General features: G+C 51.4%; 2 protein-coding genes across 2 annotated transcripts; both read left to right on the forward strand.

Annotated features, from left to right (window-relative positions):
• Positions 1–1,560: 1,560 nt before the first annotated feature.
• KIRREL (kin of IRRE like (Drosophila)) lies at positions 1,561–13,014 on the forward strand. The gene is made up of 12 exons (XM_011969345.1): positions 1,561–1,727; positions 3,727–3,877; positions 4,871–4,976; positions 5,140–5,288; positions 5,624–5,751; positions 6,479–6,605; positions 6,695–6,795; positions 8,326–8,524; positions 10,310–10,417; positions 10,593–10,732; positions 11,290–11,367; positions 11,616–13,014. Exons 2-12 carry the CDS (start codon positions 3,823–3,825, stop codon positions 12,090–12,092), a joined length of 1,668 nt encoding a protein of 555 aa, XP_011824735.1. The 5' UTR covers positions 1,561–1,727; positions 3,727–3,822; the 3' UTR covers positions 12,093–13,014.
• A 331-nt stretch (positions 13,015–13,345) lies between these two features.
• LOC105531422 lies at positions 13,346–17,234 on the forward strand. The gene is given in 3 exon segments (XM_011969344.1): positions 13,346–13,936; positions 13,939–13,961; positions 13,963–17,234. Coding segments are annotated over 3 exon segments (624 nt in total). The 5' UTR covers positions 13,346–13,494; the 3' UTR covers positions 14,122–17,234.
• Positions 17,235–17,700: the final 466 nt, after the last annotated feature.

Raw genomic sequence — 17,700 nt, forward strand, 5'->3', positions numbered from 1 at the left:
GAAACTGAGGTGGGAGGATTGCTTGAGCCCAGGAGTTCCTTTCTCATTTATGGTTGATGAACACTGGGTGGACCAGAAAAATTATGATCAAAATCCTTCTGCCTTTATTTCATCAGCATCCATTCATTAATTCAGCAAATATCCCTGAGCACCTGTGATCACCCAAGCACTGGGCTGGACATTGAAGTGCTGATAGTATATCAGCAGCAGACGCTACCCTCAGGGAACTTACAGTGTGGTTTGTCTTAGAAGCCTAGGGAGATAGGGCAGGGAGAGCCCCCCTTGTTTGCTAGCATCAGACATCGGTCAATTCAATTCTTTAAACATTTAGCAAGAGCCTACTTTGGTCACATTCTAGGCACTGGTGGCCATATAAACATTAGTGAGACAGGGTTGCTGTTTTCCCAGGGGATAACAGTTTTGGTTGGGGCAGGGTTAGATAACTGTTATAAGTAAACAAAATCCAAGGCAGATGGCGCTAAGAGCTCTGAGTGACTGGTGGGGGCCACCATGGTGGGGGTGGGCTATGCATGGAAAGCCTTGTGCATCAACTGGGATTTGAACAGGATGAGAAGCACTTCAAAAGAAGCTATGGGAGAAGGGCATGCCATATGGAAAGCACTGCATTGCAGGTCTTGGCTTGAGGACCCTGAACAGGAGGCTGAAATGTTTGGAACTTATGTCCTAGGCAGTTGTAGCCATTGAAGGTGCTTGAGCAGGGAAGTGGCACATAGTTAGCTGTGCTATAGGGAAAAATAACCTGCTAGCAGTGTGACATGGAGGTTACTGTAACAGGACAGCCCATCTGGCTGCTCCAGGGTAGAGGAGCAGACAGGAGGGAGGATGCAAGAAGTCCTATGGAGGTAGCCACCTTTCCAAGCTGGACTCTGAAGGGTATGAGTTGTACTCAGAGCCTGAGATAGCCCAGCCTTTCCCTAAGTTTGAGGCTTCCATCTGTAGTGTGTAGCTCTGAGCAACTGTACGGGTATGGAGCCAGGCACAGTGGCTCACACCTGTAATCCCAGCACTTTGGGAGGCTGAGGCAGGCAGATCACTTGAGAGGTCAGGAGTTCGAGACCAGTCTGGCCAACATGGTGAAACCCCTACTCTCTACTAAAAATACAAAAATTAGCTGGGAGCAGTGGTGGGCGCCTATAATCCCAGCCACTTGGGAGGCTGGGGCAGGAGAATCATTTGAACCCAGGAGGCGGAGGTTGCAGTGAGCCAAGATGGCACCACTACATTCCAGCCTGGGCGACAGAGCGAGACTCCATCTCAAAATCAAACAAACAACAACAACAACAAAACCAGTAGGGGCATGAAGTACCAGAAAATATTATAGGCCAGCAAAGAAAAACAGACAAGGACTGGGAAAGATGTGTGAGCTGAGGACCTAGGTGAAGCCACCACAAAAGCAACGGAGACAGTGGTTGGAGGTGGGGGTAGGGTGGTACTGCCTACCTAGAGGCGCACGTGCAGGTGGAAGGATGCTTCCAGAGGCAGGAGTTTTGGTCATCAGGGAAGTGTTAGCCACACCCTGCACTGACTTTGCTCTGCTTTCTCCCACAGTCCCCCCAGATGACACCAGGATTGACGGAGGCCCCGTGATTCTACTGCAGGCAGGCACCCCCCACAACCTCACATGCCGGGCCTTCAATGCGAAGCCTGCTGCCACCATCATCTGGTTCCGGGACGGGACGCAGCAGGAGGGCGCTGTGGCCAGCACGGTGAGCTCCGGCCAGCTCCCCCAGCTCCTCCTGGGCCTAGCCCAGCTCACCTCTCCTTTCCCACAGGGGTTTGACCACAGACTCAGGAGCACACAGACGTGAGAGGGGCTTAGAGGTCATCTGGTTCAGCCCTCTCATTCTACAGTTGGGAAAACTGAAACCCAGAGAAGAGAAATGAATTCCCAGGTTTACTGTGTCATTCAGTAGCTGAGCAGAGATTAATAGTAATAGTAAGTTGCCATGGATTAAACACCTACTGAGTGCCAGACACTGTGCACGCTAAGCACTTTATGGACAGTCTCTCATAATCTTCATAGGAGTCCCATAAAGGAGGCATTATTTCCAACTCACAAAGGAGGAAACTGGTGCTCAGAGGGGTTGAGTGACTTGTCCAAGGTCACACAGCTGGCACAGAGCTGGGGTTTGTACCTGGGTCTGACTGTGCTTTCTCTCCACTGATCACTTCTACCTCTTTCCTTCAGCATCTGTTTGTCAGATTATTCCAGTCATCACAACAAAGGGGCTGGGGAAGCAGGGATCCTTGTATACATTTTATAGATGAGGAAGCCATGAAAGATGTCAAGTGACTTGCCCAGGATTACATAGCACAGTGGACAGTACAGCTGGAATTGAAATCCAGATTTCCTGTTTAGGGTTACCCTGCCAGCTGTGGGTGAACATATGTGTATCCAGCCCTTTGCTGGTGCTGCAGGAGCAATTCTCAGTGTGGGGAGGGAGATGTTCCCATGCTCCTCAGTGTGCAATCCCAGGGATACCTGGCTTCTGCCTTCAGTTCTGCCCTCAACACACTGTGTGACCTTGAAAAATTCACTTCACTTTTTTCTGGCCTTAGTTTCTCATTTGACAAATGATAATTCGGCCTCAGTGGTACTTAACCTTTTCACAACCAAAAACTGTTATTTTTCTTCATCAGGGCTACATTTTGGCAACCAAACAAGTTGGTTTGTTAATATCCATTTGTCATTCACCCCCATTTTTCATATTCATTAAAGACAATGGAGCTTCGAAGCAGCACGAGGGAGCCAATGTTACTGCACTGGCCCTGAACTGTGCCTGTCCAGCAAAGCTGCATGCATGGTGGTCAAACCATGGGGCCTTACTTTGATTAATAATATGACTTCCCTCAGGCAGTTTGCAGTATAGAAAACAGCTCAAGGGTTCCTGTGACCCTATTTAGGGACCCCTGGCTGTCACTGAGCAAGTGTAAGACTTTGAGCCTGTGAGTCCCTTCCCTGCCCTCAAGGAGTTTACAGTTTAGCAGAAGAAACCCAATCTTAAAATACTGACACATGGTGCCTACAAGCAAGACTGGATGTGCCTAGAGCTGTGAGCAGGACACACTGACTATAAGGGCATACATTCAGGCTGGGAGAGAGTTCTGAGGGCTGGGGTGGCTGCATAAGGCTTTCCAGAAGAGAAGGGATTTGCGCTGGACTCACGAAGAGTGAACTCTAATGTAAACTGTGGCCTTAATAATAATATGTTCGTTTTGGTCCATCAGTTGTAACAGACTTATCACTCTAATGCAAGGTGTTAGGAATGGGGAAAACTGTAAGGTCAGGGAGGAGGGTATATGGAAACTCCCTGTACTTTTTGCTCAATTTTTCTGTAAACTTAAAACTGCTCCAAAAGATAGTCTGTGATGTGGGCATGGTGGCACACACTCCTGTAGTCACTGCTACTCAGAAGGCTCGGGCAGGAGGATTGCTTGAGTCCAGGCTTTGGAGGCCAGCCTGGGCAACATAGCAAGACCCTAAAAATATATAATTTTAATTAAAAGATAATTAATAGTCTATTGATTAAACACACACACACAGACACACACACACACACAGGGAAGAGGTTGTGGGAGTGAAGGGGGTTGAGCTTTAAATTAAAGTATCCCTGCAGCTCAAGCCCACCTCTGAGTGAGGTCGCCTTAAGAGAAGTGGAGGGGGCTTTTAGCTTGACCATCTCTCCCACCCTTGTCATGTTCCAGGAATTGCTGAAGGATGGGAAGAGGGAGACCACCGTGAGCCAACTGCTCATTAACCCCACAGACCTGGACATTGGGCGTGTCTTCACCTGCCGAAGCATGAACGAGGCCATCCCTAGTGGCAAGGAGACTTCCATTGAGCTGGACGTGCACCGTGAGTGGGCTGGGGGGAGCAGTCTGGAGCAGTGGGGTAGGAGGGGAATGTAGGCAGCTTTTTGAGAAGCACAAACTAAGAGTCTCCCTACGGTCCCCAGGACAAACACTTGCCTTTGTCACATCTTTCATTCCCTGGATTGAACTGTGGGGATTAAGGGCTGGTAGAGCATTGGCTGTGGAGTCAGGCATTCCCCAGGTCTAGACCAGCCTGTTATTAGTCAATGATTTATACTCTCTGGGCCTCCGTTTCCAATTCTGTATACTGTATATTGCAAAAGATAAAATACTGGCCTACAGTCCCTTATTCAAACTAAAAGTGATTTGGTGGCGAAGCTTCAACCAAGGCTCTTCATAGTCTTTTATTTAATTTAGTCTTAAGTTTCACTGCATATGTATTCATATGTGACTATGGGATGTAGCCCAGACGCTGCTGGGGATCTTACACAGTAAACGCTCTATGCACAGCATTGCCTTTCTAAATTTGAAAAATTCTGAATTCTGAAATGCATCTAGTCCTAAGGATTTCAAATAAGGGATTGTGGACCTGGACCTGCTTCCTGGGGTTGTGAGCATTAAATGAGATATAGCAGAAGAGCATCTAGCATGGAGTATTCTTACCTGGTAGGTGTGTAATAAATTGTCTCTGCCCAGGGAGCCATGGGGGTGTGGGCAGCAACTGGGGATGCCCACACCCCATCCCTTTTAGTGAGCCAAGAAAGCTCACACTGACGCCTAGCGGCCACAGTGGGTCATTAGTCCATTGCGTTATTTGTCCCTTTGGTGCCTTCATTGGTGGTCACCCTAGCAGGCCCCCTAGAGGCTCCATGTGGAAAAGGTGAGGAAGACAGCGTGTTAATTGGAGCTGATACACTGCAACCTCAAATTCCCAGATCCCCCCTGAGAGTGGTCAGGTCTGAGTGTATGTGTTAGGGAGGGAAAAAGAAACTCAAGGGACAGAAAAGACCCTGACTCCCTGTGCTCTACTTTGTAGACCCTCCTACAGTGACCCTGTCCGTTGAGCCACAGACGGTGCAGGAGGGTGAGCGTGTTGTCTTTACCTGCCAGGCCACAGCCAACCCCGAGATCTTGGGCTACAGGTGAGGGGTTCAGAGGCTGGGAGCACTCCGGTGAGTGATACAGAAGAGGTTGGGATCGGAGGCTGTACTGGGGAGGCCAAGCGTCATGGATGTAGTTGAGAGGGTCAACTACATGGATGTAGTTGAGAGCCTGATCCCACCTCTGTGTTGCCTCCTCCCCCAGGTGGGCCAAAGGGGGTTTCTTGATTGAAGACGCCCACGAGAGTCGCTATGAGACAAATGTGGATTATTCCTTTTTCACGGAGCCTGTGTCTTGTGAGGTTCACAACAAAGTGGGGAGCACCAATGTCAGCACTTTAGTAAATGTCCACTGTGAGTGGCTGGGAGGGCAGGGACGGGGACAGAGAGCAGGAGGGCAGGGACGGGGACAGAGAGTGGGAGGGCAGGGACGGGGACAGAGAGCGGGAGGGCAGGGACGGGGACAGAGAGCGGGAGGGCAGGGACGGGGACAGAGAGCGGGAGGGCAGGGACGGGGACAGAGAGCGGGAGGGCAAGGACGGGGACAGAGAGCAGGGCCCTGGAGGGCCTGGGGCAGAGTCGGGGACGGCTCCATGAATGGGGAGGTAGCAGGGCAGGAGGAAGAAGATTGATTGGAGTTAACCCCGTGAGCTTGAGACCCTAACAAGTGGCTTCTTTCTCCCTCACAGTCGCCCCCCGGATTGTAGTCGACCCCAAACCCACAACTACAGACATTGGCTCTGATGTGACCCTCACCTGTGTCTGGGTTGGGAATCCCCCCCTCACTCTCACCTGGACCAAAAAGGACTCAAACATGGTAAGACTCTTACTGCCTATTCTGAATGCTGGGAGGAAGGGGTGTGGCCACAGATGGGAGTAGATTGGGGGCTGCAGCATCATCTCTGAACCTGGGCTATTTCTAGGGTCTCGGGATTTGAAGGAGAAGGTGCTTACAGTTATCCCCACCTCTTCTCACAGGACAGCTGCCCAGTTCAGAAGCACTTGGGGGACAAACTCAGCTATGCATGGGAAGCAGGGTGGGATGGGAGGAAGGGAGAGGGCCTGGGATGGGCCTGCTGCAGTGGCAAAGGTCTGGTAAATGATGCTGCACAGGGAGGTGGGGAAGCTGAGGCGATTCACTAGAGAAGGCTGGAATCTATAGCTCTGCAGAGATGCCCATTAGACCATTTGGGCCAGAACTGCAGGAAGAGGAATCTCAGAGTAAAACATCCTACCTCATTTGGCAATTAAAACACGACAGATCATCAGAAGAGGCTGCATCCTCCTAAAATGATTGCAGCCTTCACCCGCCCTCTCTGGCCTCCACCCCATCCCTGCCCACTCTTGCAGAGATGGGGTATTTACGTGCCAACCTGTGTAGAGTCAGAGCATGGACCAAAATGGACTCGGGAATCCCTTTTCCCTTCTGGGAATTCACTTGTGGCCCTTCCTGCTTTCTTTCCAATGCCTCCGATGTGGGGCCCTCATGGACCTAGGGGCCCAGGCCTCCTGGCTCCCCACCCGAGGCTGCTCTCTCTGCCCAGGTCCTGAGTAACAGCAACCAGCTGCTGCTGAAGTCGGTGACTCAGGCAGACGCTGGCACCTACACCTGCCGGGCCATTGTGCCTCGAATCGGAGTGGCTGAGCGGGAGGTGCCGCTCTATGTGAACGGTGAGTGAGTGGCCTGAGAGGCAGCCGGGCCTGGGTGGGCGGGCACTGCGGTTTTTAACTGGTTCTGATGCGTGTCTTCTTGCTTGCAGGGCCGCCCATTATCTCCAGTGAGGCGGTGCAGTACGCTGTGAGGGGTGACGGTGGCAAGGTGGAGTGTTTCATTGGGAGCACACCACCCCCAGACCGCATAGTGAGTGGTGGACCTGCCTGCGGACAGCCAGCCCTCCCTGCTTCTTTGCCCAGGCCCAGTCTCCTCTCACCTCTGCTGGTTTTGCTCCTTCAACTTCCCTGTCCCGTTTCCATCTTCGAATCTTCTGCTTTCTGTCCCTCTGTCCCTTTACCTGCTCAAATCCCACCTCCTCCCTTACTTGTTATGTGTCCCTGAGCAGATCACTTAATGTTTTGAAACTCAGTTTATTCATCTACAAAACAGGGCCAGTAAATCCTACCTAATAGAGTTGCTGTGAGAAGTCATGGCAGCAACAGGTATGAGACGCCTAGGCCAGCACTCAATTCATGTTAGTTCCCCGCTCTCTCCCCTGGGCTAACACTTCCCCTCTTTTCTCCCTCATCTGCCCTGTCATTTTACCTCCTGCTCTTTTCCTTGTTCCCTCCCCTTCCCTGTCTCCTCCTCCTCTGGCTCCTGCCCTCTCCCTCCCATCCCATCAGTTCTCCTGCCTGCCTGGCCCACTCTTCTCTCCCTCTCTTGCCTTCCTCCTACCAGCCCCTTTGCCTTGCCACTCTCCTCCCTCCTTTCTCCTCTCCCCCACACCATGAGCCATTAATTCCTTCCGTGACCATTAACTGTCAAACCCCTCATCACATTTAATGACCATTTGGCTAACTCCAGGGCTGCCCAGGGACACTTCATTACCACGGCTGCCCGGGCAGCAGGCGGCTGGGCTCCCGGGGGCCTTTCCCTGCAGATCTAGGAGGATTGATCCCTGGAAAGGAGCCAGTTCTCGGCTGCTCCCCTCTCCTTAGGCTCCACTCTGAGGAAGGGGCCACGCAGGGGAATGGCCCAGCTGAGAGGTCAGGGACTGAATGGTCCGTTGTGGGTTCTGCCTATTATAAGTCTGTGGATCAGTCTCAGAGCCAGTCAGGCAGGTCGTGTGGGTTGGTTAACGTTATGCCTAAAGATTGAGTTACGCTTAGTTAGAATCACAGACTATCAGAGCTGAAAGAAATCTTGAGCATTGTCTGGCCCTAGCCTGGTTCTGTCATTGTATAGATGAAGAAAATGAGGCCTAGAGAGGGACGGGGAGGCCACACAGGAGCTTGATGGGCAGAGGAGCCCAGCGTTCTTGAGGACCCATGCAGAACTTTTTCTACAACATCTGGGGCTCCCAGTGTCGGTTCATTGCATCAGCTGCATCCACATCACATGTGATCATTATGAAAATAGAGATTCTCCTCCTCCCTGGAGATTCCTATGTAGGACATAAGTCCCAAAAATCTACATTTGAAAGAATCTCCCTAGGTAAATCTGATGTCAGCCATGCTTGGGAGCCACTGCTCCTCCTTGAGTGGAGAGTCAGTGCCGAGGGTGTGAGGCAGCAGGTGTGACTTAAGTTTGTTACAGGGAGGTGTTAGGCTGGACTCGTGGGGCACACATGGCACATACAGGTGAGGGTGCCTTGAGGGTGGATCAGGGGACATGTGGGCATGGGCTTCTGCCACCTGCCCCTTTCTTACCTCCTTCCTGCCCTCTCCACTGCAGGCATGGGCATGGAAGGAGAACTTCTTGGAGGTGGGGACCCTGGAACGCTATACAGTGGAGAGGACCAACTCTGGCAGTGGGGTGCTATCCACGCTCACCATCAACAATGTCATGGAGGCCGACTTTCAGACTCACTACAACTGCACCGCCTGGAACAGCTTCGGGCCAGGCACAGCCATCATCCAGCTGGAAGAGCGAGGTGACTGGCAGTGCTGCCTGCCAGCTGGGGTGCAGGGCAGCCTGAGGATTCTGCTCCCTCTTTTCTCCAGGGGCAGGGCTCAGCTGCTCCCCTTCCCTTGGGCTCTGCTCTGAGGGAGGTGACACACAGAGGGATGTCCCGGCTGAGAGATAAGGAGTGAAGGGGTTTGGGGCTACTCCCGTCTGATTCCTGCCTATTGTAAGAGTCTGTGCATCAGGGAAAGAACTCTTTTGGGCCTTCCCACCAGAACCTGGCTTCCATATGCTCAACTGGGGAAATTCCCTCACTTTGTCAAAGTGTATTGAGCATTTGCTGTGTGCCAGGCTCTGCCCCAGGGTCTGCAGGAAGAGCCGTGAACAAGACACAGTCCCTGACCTCAAGAAACTTTCAGTGTAGTGGAGGGACTTACAGAGTGGTAGCAAATTAATATTCAGATGGAGAAGAATCACATGAACTGCAAAAGGGAATAATGCTGCCCATCTCATTGGGCTGCTGTGAGGATTAAATGAGAGAATATTTACAAAATGCCTGGCATATAATAGGTATTCAGTAAGTATGGGTTCCCCTACCTCTTCAAGAATTGTCACTCTGATAGCAGAAAAGTGCTGTCTCCTTTAAGGCACTTCTCAGATGTCACATGATAAAAGAGGTATTCCTTTGACTTTTGGAAGCTACCAAGTCCAAGGAGAAAAAGTACTTTTTTGTTGTTGTTTTATTTTTTGAGAACTAACCATTTGACATAGGAGATGGGGAACCACATGGAAAATGACAGCATCCCATCACTTCCGCCTTTTTTTTTTTTTTTTTTTTGAGACGGAGTCTCGCTCTGTCACCCAGACTGGAGTACAGTGGTGCGATCTTGACTTACTGCAACCCATACCTCCCAGGTTCAAATGAGTCTCCTACCTCAGCCTCCCGCGTAGCTGGGACTACAGGTGCGTGCCACCACGCCCCCAGCTAATTTTTTGTATTTTTAGTGGAGACGGGGTTTCACCATGTTGGCCAAGATGGTCTTGATCTCCTGATCTCATGATCCACCCACCTCAGCCTCCCAAAGTGCCGGGATTACAAGCGTGAGCCACTGCGCCCGGCCCATCACTTCAGTCTTAACTGACGATGCCAGCAAGGGGGTTGGGGGTAGGGAAGAAAGGAGTAGATACAGTAACGTGGAGCTCCACAGGGAAGGATCTCAGAGAGGAAAAGCTATAAGCAGGATCTGGATTCAGCTAGAGCTGCTAGGAAGAGAGAGAAGACTGGAAGCAGGATTCCTGAGCTCCTCCTCAGCTCTGGGAAGCAGAGGAAACCAAGGAAAACTGTTGGAGCCCTGGGTAGATAGGTGCACATGGGGCAGTCACAGTGGTATTATGGATGGCACGGTGATGAAAGATGTCGGAATATGGGTGGCAGATTGGAGAGTCTGGAGACAGCTGACCTCAAACAAGAGCGAAGGGCCAAGCATCATAGTCAGGTGGGCTGAAGGACAGAGATCGACAGACAACCAAGGCCAGGGGCAAACTCCTGCCCCAGCTGCAGGGATGAGACATGACCATGATCTCCATTCTGATGGAGCTGGATCACAGACCAAAATCCAACCACAATGCAGACCTTCCTCTGTAATCCAACCTTGACTTAAACTTAATGCTGTTCCCAGGCTCAGTCAAAACTTAGCCCTGTACACAAGCCAAGGTTGCCTCTGTAGCTGTGGCCTAGCCTTCAGCCAGCACTGAGCTTAGCTCCCAGTATAACTCCAGCCTCATGCCTCCACCTTTCCTTCCCCATCGAAAGAGGTGTTACCTGTGGGCATCATAGCTGGGGCCACCATCGGTGCGAGCATCCTGCTCATCTTCTTCTTCATCGCCTTGGTATTCTTCCTCTACCGGCGCCGCAAAGGCAGTGAGTATGGGCCCTGTGCAGCCCACAGCCTTCCCCTGGCCCTTCCAGGGCCGTGACAGGCAGTGTTGAGATGGATGGGGGGTTGGCCGTTGAGCTCCATCCCAGAGGGAGCCTGAAGCAGCCACTGCAGAGGCCAGCAGGAAGCACCTGGTCCAAGCTGCCTCTCCTATCCCAGGTCGCAAAGACGTTACCCTGAGGAAGCTGGATATCAAGGTGGAGACAGTGAACCGAGAGCCACTTACAATGCATTCTGACCGGGAGGATGACACTGCCAGCGTCTCCACAGCGACCCGGGTCATGAAGGCCATCTACTCGGTGAGGGTCCTGCCCCTCGCTGGCCTCCTGCCTTCTCCACCCTCTGAGGAACAGCTCCATCCCAGATCTCTAATAACCGTGGTCATTCTCTCCTTCCTCAATCGGCCTTCCCTGGTCCTGCCACACACACTCTCCCATACTCACACACATACTCTCTCTCTCACACACACCCCAGGCTAGTTTCCTCCAGCAGAGGATAGGCAGCTGGGGTTCTCCAAAGACTTCCTTTGCCACACAGAGTGTGAAAGTTGGAAGCCCCCAGAGGCTTTCTGGTCCATCTGCCTCATTGCTGAGGTGAGGAAACAGCCCTGGAGTGGGGCAGTGACATATACAAGGTCCCATTACATGTTAGCAAACAAACTAGTGCTCGAACCGAGGTCTCTGGTCTCTTCCCACCACATCCTAGAGCCTCTGCCTAGAGAACCCAGAACTCAAGTCTGCCCTTGACCTCAGACCCCTCCTGTGAGCAGGTGGCCTCTGAGTGTGGGGAGGGGTTGGTGAGAGTCGAAAAGAGCAGGGCTTCTGTCTGCTGACGCCCCACTCCTGCTGCTCTGCAGTCGTTTAAGGATGATGTGGATCTGAAGCAGGACCTGCGCTGCGACACTATTGACACCCGGGAGGAGTATGAGATGAAGGTGGGAAAAGGGGAAGGGGCCAGGGCACGAGGGCTGGTGGACCAGTGGGTTTCTGAGGGCCTGTAGCAGGGAGGTGAGGACAGACTTGGGGAGGAGTGGTTGGGAGGGATTTTGAAGGAGCAGAGGAGGTGGAATGCTAGATGGGGACATAGGGAGAGCCAGAGGAGGAAGCCCAGAAGGCCATGGTGAGACTTGATCCCCAACCAAGAGGGAACACTGCCTCCATCCTCTTCTCTCATTGCCCCCAGGACCCCACCAATGGCTACTACAACGTGCGTGCCCATGAAGACCGCCCATCTTCCAGGGCAGTGCTCTATGCTGACTACCGTGCCCCTGGCCCTGCCCGCTTCGACGGCCGCCCCTCATCCCGTCTCTCCCACTCCAGCGGCTATGCCCAGCTCAACACCTATAGCCGGGCCCCTGCCTCTGACTATGGCCCTGAGCCCACACCCCCTGGCCCTGCTGCCCCAGCTGGCACCGACACAACCAGTCAGCTGTCCTACGAGAACTATGAGAAGTTCAACTCCCATCCCTTCCCTGGGGCAGCCGGGTACCCCACCTACCGACTGGGCTACCCCCAGGCCCCACCCTCTGGCCTGGAGCGGACCCCATATGAGGCGTATGACCCCATTGGCAAGTACGCCACAGCCACTCGATTCTCCTACACCTCCCAGCACTCGGACTACGGTCAGCGATTCCAGCAGCGCATGCAGACTCACGTGTAGGGGCCAGAGCCTGGCTGGGGCATCTCTGCGGGGCAGAGGAGAAGGCTTTCACAGCTGTTCCCTGATATTCAGGGGCATTGCTCATTGCTCCCTTCTCGGACCAGCCTTCTTCCTCCCACCGTGGCAGGTGGGGAGCAGGTCTCCCAGAAACACCCCGTCCCGAGGATGGTGCTCTTTGCATGCCCCAGCCTCCTGGGCCTGCCCTTCCCTCTTCTTCGGGAGGATGTGTCTCTTCTGACCTGCACTTTTGCCTGACCCTAGAATGGGGACAGGGAAAGTGAAGGTTGGGGAGAGCAGAGGGGGCACTTTTTAGCATTCCCTTTCTATCCCACCCCTCTGATCTCCCATAAGTGGAAATGGGGGTACCCAGGGTGGGCAGGCTTTGGCCTAGGGACATGAAGTATGGGAGTGGGTGGCTGTGGCACAGACAGGTGGAAAACAGCATAGCCTGGCCAGTCCCTGTGTTTGCATTCGTGCCCTGGATGCATCTCTCCTTCCTCAGGGTACTGCAAAAGGGAGCTTGGATTTATGTTCGCTCTTGTCTACAGAACAGCCCTGGCACTGCATTCAAATCCAGCCTTCATTCAGCTGGGATCAAAATGCCAGTCACCTTGGCCCACTGTGGACAGCTGTCTGTCAGCATGCAGAGGGATCCAGGAATCCCCGGCAGCACTGCCCGCTTTCCTTCTCGTCTATGCTGGGCCAGCCAGATAAGTCAGGGTCCTGGTGGAGAAAGAAAGGCCAGGACCATGTCCTGATTGACCCAGAGACCGCTGTGTGCTGCGCAGCAGTTTCCAGAACCAACACTAGAGGGAGCCACACAGGCCTCCTCTCCCCAGTCTGCCCCACTTCCTGGCTTTAACTCTTGAGCTGGTTTGGGGAGTGGTGAGGTAGGGGTGGGGGTGCTGTATAATTTTTCAAAAGAAACAAAAAACAATGAAAACCTCATTTGGGAAGAAAAGATGTAGGGATTCCCCCACCCAAATACAAGTCCCATTGGAAAGGAAAGGTGGTACCTATTCTTCTCCATGGGGTTTCTAACACCCTCCATTATTCTTTCAGTCTCCAAGCACTTTGAATCCATTTTTAAACATTCAGGTTGCCAGACCTGTCACACAGTGGGCTCCGATAGGGTTAGGGAGGGGGCCTGGCTCTCCGGCTCTACTCTCCTACCCTAGGTCCCATCAGTTGGTTGGAGGCCACTTTCCAGGGGGTGTGGGAGACAGGTTTTGGTTTTTTAAGTGTCTTTTTTTTTTTTCTTGGACCAATCAGATTCCTTCTTCCACTTTCAGTGCCTTGAGTGTCAAGCTTTGGATGACCGACCCTACGTGGGCGGTTGTGCAGGGAGCGGGTACTTGTGAGCCTCGGACACACTGTTAAGTGTTACAGTGTTAGGAGAGAGATGGGTGAGGGGACCTGGAGAGGTAAGGGGCCTGGAAATGGCCCTGACAGAGAACTTGTGCTGACCGGGAGAAGGTGGCGCGGAAGGGCACCACAGGCATTCCACGGGCCATTCCTCCTCCTCCATGTGCACGCACATCCAACACACACCTTCCATGTGACCGCTTCTCAGCCACCACCTTCTGACCAAAGAGAACAGGAGCTCCAAGGAGAACCTGTACCCCTGCCCCAGCCACGCCTCCCTAAGAAGCAGTGTCTGGAGTTGGCTGTTTCCCACCTCCCCAACTGCATGTGCGGCCCAATGGTAGGCAGGGCCTCTGGTGCAGTTCCCAAAATGTTCCTCGCCCTTTCTCCGTGGTCACCATTCATAACTCATGTTCGCTTTAATGAGTTACATGCTTATCAGCCACAGGCCATTACCGCCCTTACAGATGGGTCTGGGGGCGACATTCCTGGCCAACCCCTTGCTAGGAAGGACCAGATGATACCCAGGAAGCAAGTAGCTCTGGTTTTAACCTCGCAGGAAGCCTCTGCATCCTCCTTCATTTCAGCAGGGAAAACTCCTGTGGAGTGGGCCCTACCTGGGGCATTTACAGGCTTCCAGCTGTATTCCATCCCTGGAAGCTGATACCTTTCTATAGAGTCCTTTTATGAGAGCTCAGTGGGAAAGTCTGTCAAGAAATTCAGGTTCTTGTACAGACAAATTCATGCAAATTTATATTATTTTCACAAAAACCAGAAGCCATGGGTAATCCAAAGACTTAAAGTCTAAAGATGGTGGCTTTTTAAACATGAACATTCCAAAAATATCGTTTTTGTTTTGGGTTTGGCTAGATTCTCTTATTTGTCCCTTTTTGGCTTAAGTATCAGTTTCATTCTACTGAAATGATGGAGAGAGGGCCTAAGGTTACTAGGTAATTGAGCTAATGGTGCAGGGAAAATGGTTGAGAATGGAAGCCTAGTTTTCAGAAGCCTGACACAGAGCTAGTTCACTGTTCTCTACTCCTTAACACGTTAACCAGAGCCTCTTGGGTGTCAAGCAGGCACCCAGGAAGGCACAGGGAAGCATCAGCAACCAAGGTCGTCTCTGCCCTCTGTAACTGACATATTGGTGCCATAAGAATCTGAATTGGAACCTACCTGAAGGGCCCAGTGGAATAGCTTTTCTGGGGAGTGGAAGGCATCTTTGATCACAGAGCTTTGCTGTTGAATCCTGGAGTCCTGCAACATGGTGATGCCTCAGTAGTTGGTGATCCTGATCACCTTTGACGGCTTGTTTTAGTGGAAAGAGCAAGGGACTAGAGGTCAGGAGACCCAGGACCCAGTCCTGAAGCTGCCAAGGTTAGATCTTGGCCTAACTTTCTGTTCATTGCCCCCAATTTGTCTGGCCTGTAAAATGAAGGGGAGAGTTGCACAAACCTAAAACTATTCTGGTTTTGTTATATCCATTGTGCAGCCAGTAGGGGTGGGACTGCCCATTGCTGGCAAGGAACTGGAAACAGTAGCAAGCATGGTGAGTGCTGGGGAGCTGGTTGGGGGGTTCTCTCCTGTTCGAAGAAGAAGCTTTCACCATGGGCTTCATTATCTTGTCAGACGTGTTGTGAATTAGTTTCCACCAGGGACCCCTTTATCCCAAACAACAACACAAAATACACCCTAAGCCTCAGAGTAAAATTGATGTGGGGCTATCCTTTGGCTATTGGGTCATCTGTGCTGCTCCCCACTCATTTCTGATTGGTTTGCAAACGTGTCTTTTGCCAGGGCAGGGCATAGTATGCACATAGGCATATTATGTGCCTAGGTTTCAGGCACTGCTTCTGTAAGGGAAAATGGGAGTAGCCTTCCTCCACCCTGATCCTTAGGAACATTCCTCCGGCCCAGGGACAGCTTGCTCTTCTTACCAAACAGGTGAAGCCTGCAGTCCAAGGTGCCTGGAGCCAGAGGTCGGGGAGTATGCACAGCTGCCCCTACCTGAGAAGGAGCAGCTTGCAAGGGGAGCCAGTGGAGGGAAAGGGGTACAACAGTTTTGGAATACATTCTGGATCTTGAAAAGGATCTTGTGATTTTGGCTGAGCCATGGTCACTTCCCTCGTAAAGGGCCCGCCCTATATCCTAAATTCTGGATCCCTCAAAGTCCAGCCACAGAATTTGCATGAAGCAAAAAGCCTAGTCAGTGAGAAAGGCAAGGGTCCAAGATGGGAGCAGTGCTGTGCTCTCATCACTGTCTTGCTTGGAGTGAAAATGTTCATGTGAGCACCCTGTCTTCAGGCAGTATGCTCTCCCCTTATCCCAGCAGGGCTACTTTCCTCTTCACTCTGAGGGGAGCTTTAGCTGCTTTCAAAATGGAGCACGTTGCACTGGAGTTTCGTGCCCTCTCGTTAACCTGTCAGGAGCCACAGTCCCAGGCTCCATAAAACGGAATCGATGTCTCAGTATACATGACCCACGTTCATAGCAATGTTCGGCCATTTGGGTTTGAAGAAAGCCGCATTAAAGCCAAGACCCCGTTTGGAGCGAACTGCCTTGTTCTTTGCTGTGTGGAAGGTTCTGTCCCCACAGCTAAGCTCCAGTTCCTCCCCAAGCATCCTGGCCTCAGAAATCCTGGCTTCCCCAAGTTAGTGCTGTCTGACCTGAGCCAGGCCACCGCTTGGTGCCTCTGCAGGCCACTGTGCATGTTGATAATCGCCCAAAAGGATTAGTGAAGCTCCTGACCCTGGCAAGGCCGTAATGAACACTGAAGTGCACAGGCCAAGGGATGTAATTGAAAGGCATTTATTTTTGTGAAGACGCTATAAAATTAGCATTTAAATATCCCATTCCCTTCTCTTGGCCTCCTCCTATCCCCCTATGGTATTTCTCCTCCTCTCCTCAAGGCCAGGCTTCTTGTGAAAGGCATTGGCTCACCTTTGTCAGCATGGTCCCGATGCTCACTTCTGGGCTGCTGGAGAGGACTGAGAGATGTGTGATTTGGTAGGAAGGAGGTGTGTGGGGGGTTAGTGGGGAATCCCATTTTTTTGCATCACTGTGAGGGAGCTCCAGGCCCTGTCCCTGGAGAAATAATTGCTGCGCAGAAGTCACAGGCCATACTGGGCAGTTCTGGTACAAACCTGCCCTTAATAATAATAAAATAATAATAATAACTCCATTTGCATAGAACTGTCACTCGTTCCTGCCAGTCTGCTGTCCCTACCCTGGTTTTTTGCTGGCCCCAACCACCAGCCTTGTTGAGTACTGATGGGCCCTGAGCTCTTCTGTTTGCTTCTGGAGCTCTTCAGATGCTGCCCCCCTGAGAATACCCTAACTCTGGGGAGAGACCAGCCAAAATCCCAATACAATGAAACTCCACACAATCTTGTTAGCAACAGTGACCCAGAAAATTTTGAGGTGTCCAATTTCACCAGAAGAGGCCCAGGGCTCCCTTTGGTCACATTTTCTACCCAGCCATTCTTGGGATTGCAACATCCATTTCTAGCTCCAGTTGAATTTTCTCCACCCAGACCCCAGAAATAAATGGATCCATGATGATAATTAAGAGAAGAGAAAAAAAAGATATTATTTTTGTTAGGACAAACCATCGTAGGTTTTTAGCAATGTGTATCTGTGTGTCCCTCACACCTTTTCCTATTCTACTTTTTTTCTTTTTTTTAAAATATTATGTACTATATTTTTAGTCTCAAACACACTATATATTATATATATTTAATTTTTTTATATATATAAATATAAATGTTTTAAAAAGTATCATGTTTTGTGTTGTTTAATGCATTAACGGCTAGTTACTTAAAAGCCTGCCTGACTTTGGGTGATAGTTCTGGTTTGGGGAAAAAACAGGTTTGGACTGAAATTGCAGAAACAGTGTTTGTGCCACCTCCAGGCCATGGGGCAAAAATGTATTCTCTAGTTTGCCACTTGTGCAGAACCCTGAGGCCAATTATGGCAGTTCAGGGACAAACAGCTGGAGGCTCCTGCTATTGGAACACAGCATCCAAATGTTCTGTGCCAGATCACATTATGGGAATGGGAAAGGGGGAGACTTTTCAATCTGAGATCCAGATCCCAAAGGAATTGGGACAGGTGCGTAAGGATGGCTGGTTTTGTTTATTTAAAATGCTGTGGTTTGGGTAAAAAGCAAAGTTACGAGGTCTCCAACCTTTTGAACTTGTAGTGAAGCAGAATGAAAAAACAGATGGTGCAGGAGTGCACACAC

This window comes from Mandrillus leucophaeus, unplaced genomic scaffold (genome assembly GCF_000951045.1).
Source record: "Mandrillus leucophaeus isolate KB7577 unplaced genomic scaffold, Mleu.le_1.0 Scaffold885, whole genome shotgun sequence".
Taxonomy (NCBI): domain Eukaryota; kingdom Metazoa; phylum Chordata; class Mammalia; order Primates; family Cercopithecidae; genus Mandrillus; species Mandrillus leucophaeus.